The sequence below is a fragment of the Larimichthys crocea genome, chromosome XV, assembly GCF_000972845.2.
Source record: "Larimichthys crocea isolate SSNF chromosome XV, L_crocea_2.0, whole genome shotgun sequence".
Taxonomy (NCBI): Eukaryota; Metazoa; Chordata; class Actinopteri; family Sciaenidae; genus Larimichthys; species Larimichthys crocea.
This window is the reverse complement of record NC_040025.1, coordinates 18,218,313-18,221,643: the sequence shown is the minus strand read 5'-3', so window position 1 is coordinate 18,221,643 and position 3,331 is coordinate 18,218,313. Positions and strand designations below refer to the sequence as shown.

The following is a 3,331-nucleotide window of genomic DNA, read 5'->3' as shown; positions in this document are numbered from 1 at the left end:
AACTAAACTGATCACAGGAAAATGAGCTTCGGCTGCCCAAATCTATTCCTAATGTCATCCAGCACAGTACCTATTCTATTCTATTCTATTTAATGTTTCCTGCTTCTCACGCTTGATATTATATACTGCTTGGTCTCCAGGCTATAATCTGCAAGTTTTGGCACGTGCTCCGCGTAGACCGGAGAAGACATTGCGGGAATGGCACGCGGACAGATGTGCCCCCCCCCCCCTCTTTCCTCCTCCTCCACCACCACCTCCTCCTCCTCCTCTTCCTCTTTGAGCTGCTCCCGCTCAGGGATGATTGACACAGAGCCGTTCACGCAGCCAATCAGAGCACGCCTTGTTTTATTTGCATAAAGTGGCCGCATGCCATTGGCTTGGTGCGTGCTACTGCAAAACCGCCTCGCGTGCCATTACAGATGTCTTCGAGTTGGAGGAGTCTTAAAAATAGACAAAATGTGTATTTGTTATCATGCACGGCCAAGATAATGTTGATGCCTTAAATAAATAAACACTGATGTTATTAGTCACAGCAGGCATGTTCAACTGTGGGAAGAGGGGGAAAAAATAAATATTATGGGTTTATTGTAACGCATCACACGCCCGTTATCGACCACTTCTCTTATCAATAAATGCAAATTTCTGTAGTTCTTTGACTAAATAACTAACACTGTGTCAGTACAGTACAGACTCTACACACACACACACACACACACACACACACACACACACGCACACGCAGCAGCAGCAGCAGTATTAACAGTTCGGAGTAAAGTTGGAAGCAAACATCCAGCGCATTCCCCTCCCTTATCACTTCACAGGCCGGCCCGGCCGCTGCTGCTCGCTCCGCTTTGTTGTTTGTCCCTGCAGGGCTGATTGAGCAGCGCGTGACTGACGGCCCGCGGGGGTGTTGTCCAATCAGCGGTCTGCCCCGCGCCCAATGGGTGAGTCCTCGCTGCTATTGGCTGAGGCGAGTGTGGGAAAGAATGCAGAGAGGGTTTCACACGAACTGGGAGCACGCGAGCCGTCTATAAGTACCGCCACGGCGTGTGTCGGCAGCAGAAGCGGAGAGTCGCCCCGCACGGTGCAACGCACGCCTCCTGCACTCAGATGACAGCTCAGTGATAACATAACGCAAAGTGATCGGTGGGACTTGTCAGACATCTCTTATTATATGCTCTGAAGTGGCTTGTGAAGATTTGAAAACATCTCCAGAGTGTTTCAACATTTTGTTTTTCTTCCAACTTTCCAAAGAGGATTTACTTCTTTACGCTTTTTACCTGTTTTGATCAACAATGCCAGCTGACACTATGGAAAAGCAGACGGCATCTCCGATTGCTGGAGCCCCAGCAAACGGATCACACACACCGGACAAACCGAAAAATGCCAGCGAGCATAGAAAAGTAAGGATTTATATATTTTTATTTGTTCATGTTTGCTCGAAGTTTATAAAGAATTGCACCTTTGTTGCAATGATATGACATGCAAGTGTTTGTGTTGATGTGTGTAACTGGCGAACAAGAAACTTATGTAGAACTGTTTATTCTTTGCAGTCATCCAAACCAATCATGGAAAAACGCCGGAGAGCGAGAATAAACGAAAGCCTTGGGCAGCTCAAGACTCTCATCCTGGACGCACTTAAAAAAGATGTAAGTTCATTTTAATGCATTCATTTCTATTTATTGTTTATGGATCATTTTGTTTTTAAATGTGCCTTGAATACAGCCTTAACTTTTCATGTTATGTCCCACAGAGCTCCAGACACTCCAAACTGGAGAAAGCAGACATCCTGGAGATGACAGTGAAGCACTTGAGGAACCTGCAGCGCGTACAGATGAGCGGTAAGTTTATTTAATCATCATAAGTAGATCAAAAACATTATGAGGTCATGAGGAAGCTATTGAAAAAGTCACAAGTGCGTCACTAATATCCGTCATCTTTCTTTCCTCTCCAGCAGCGCTCTCAGCAGATGCCACGGTCCTGAGTAAATACAGAGCCGGATTCAACGAGTGCATGAACGAAGTCACCCGCTTCCTGTCCACCTCAGAGGGGGTGAACACGGAGGTGAGGTCCAGACTCCTCAACCACCTGTCCAGCTGCATGGGCCAGATGATGTCCATGAACTATCCCCAGCAGGCCGCGTCCCAACAGGCGCACCTGGCTCAGCCTCTCCATGTGCAGCTCCCATCCACTCTGCCCATCAACGGTACTGCTATGAGCTCCAAACTCAGCCCTGCCGAGGCTGTCTCCCCCAAGGTCTTTGGTGGGTTCCAACTGGTGCCCGCAACCGATGGACAATTCGCTTTTTTGATCCCAAACCCGGCCTTTGCCTCCGCCACAGCCCCTGTCATACCCCTTTACGCAAATGCCGGAGTGCCTGTTGCGCTCAACGCAAGTCCGGTGCATGGCACCTCCGCACCTACTGCATCATCTCCAGTCCACGGCATGACTTCCTTCTCCGGGGGATCCCAAGCGGTCAGCCCGGTCGGGGTCAGCACCGGCTCAGAGAGCAGCGAGCCTGTGTGGAGGCCTTGGTAGCGTAATGGACCCAGCAAGAGACTCATGAGAAACCAGTTTGCATTACTTTTCCAGTTTAGACATTTAACTGACTGCACGCACAGCTGTTGCGGGGGTTAAACCCGGAACTTTCCGCTACGGGACGGTAACTCTAACCACTTAATACCCCCCAGTAGTTGTCATTGTTTCGTTTTATGGAACACGGTTTGTCTTAAATGGCGAATGTTTTTTATAATTTGTTGCCTGATTCCAACATTTGGAGGTCGGTGAGAAATGCTGTACATGCAGATGGAAGATTTATAGGAGATGTTTTGTTATGAAGTACTTTTTATGAAAAGGTTTAGTTTTGTACAGAGTTGTTATTGATTGTTATACCAAAGCTGTGTTTTATATTCTTTGTTGTTTTGTGTTGAAAAAGAAAAAAAATTGGGCGATGGCCCATTGTTTGAATAAACGAGATTTCAGAAACTAAGTTTTTTTTGTCTAAAGCCTCTTTCTATCATGTCCATGTTGCTTTGTTATACTTTATTTTTTATAGTAAAATTGTCACTGACGCCGTGCGTAAAAGTGACTTTTCGTGCGTAAAAGTCACATTGATTATTTGAAGGTTTAAACAGACTCACATCGGTTATAGCTGAGACCAAAAAGATGCTGCAGCTTATCGATTATGTTGCCAATATGAACTCATTTATCAATTAATTTACTAACTTTTAAGTGGCCACCTTGTCACCACTTTGGCGGGAGCTGTTTACATCTGGCCTGCTGGAGAATAGTCCAAGGGACAATGGGGGTGTATTTTTCTATTGCTATAAAG

The 3,331-nt window shown here is 46.4% G+C and overlaps 1 protein-coding gene across 2 annotated transcripts; it reads left to right on the top strand.

Moving 5' to 3' along the window:
- Positions 1-1,042: 1,042 nt before the first annotated feature.
- Positions 1,043-2,989, top strand: her9 (hairy-related 9). Of its 2 annotated transcripts, none has more exons than XM_010741069.3 (4): positions 1,043-1,403; positions 1,554-1,649; positions 1,754-1,841; positions 1,958-2,989. In XM_010741069.3, the coding sequence occupies exons 1-4, from the start codon at positions 1,296-1,298 to the stop codon at positions 2,536-2,538; spliced, it is 873 nt and encodes a 290-aa protein (XP_010739371.1). In that variant the 5' UTR covers positions 1,043-1,295; the 3' UTR covers positions 2,539-2,989. The 2 variants fall into 2 exon arrangements, with proteins under 2 accessions (XP_010739371.1, XP_010739362.1); XM_010741060.3 differs by having other exon boundaries at positions 1,955-2,989.
- Positions 2,990-3,331: the final 342 nt, after the last annotated feature.

Bases quoted from the DNA above. Each gene is read 5' to 3' on its own strand.
- her9 (XM_010741060.3), top strand. From the start codon at position 1,296: ATGCCAGCTGACACTATGGAAAAGCAGACGGCATCTCCGATTGCTGGA. The intron at 1,404-1,553 runs GTAAGGATTTAT...TATTCTTTGCAG, and splicing joins ATGCCAGCGAGCATAGAAAA to TCATCCAAACCAATCATGGA. The intron at 1,650-1,753 runs GTAAGTTCATTT...TATGTCCCACAG, and splicing joins TGGACGCACTTAAAAAAGAT to AGCTCCAGACACTCCAAACT.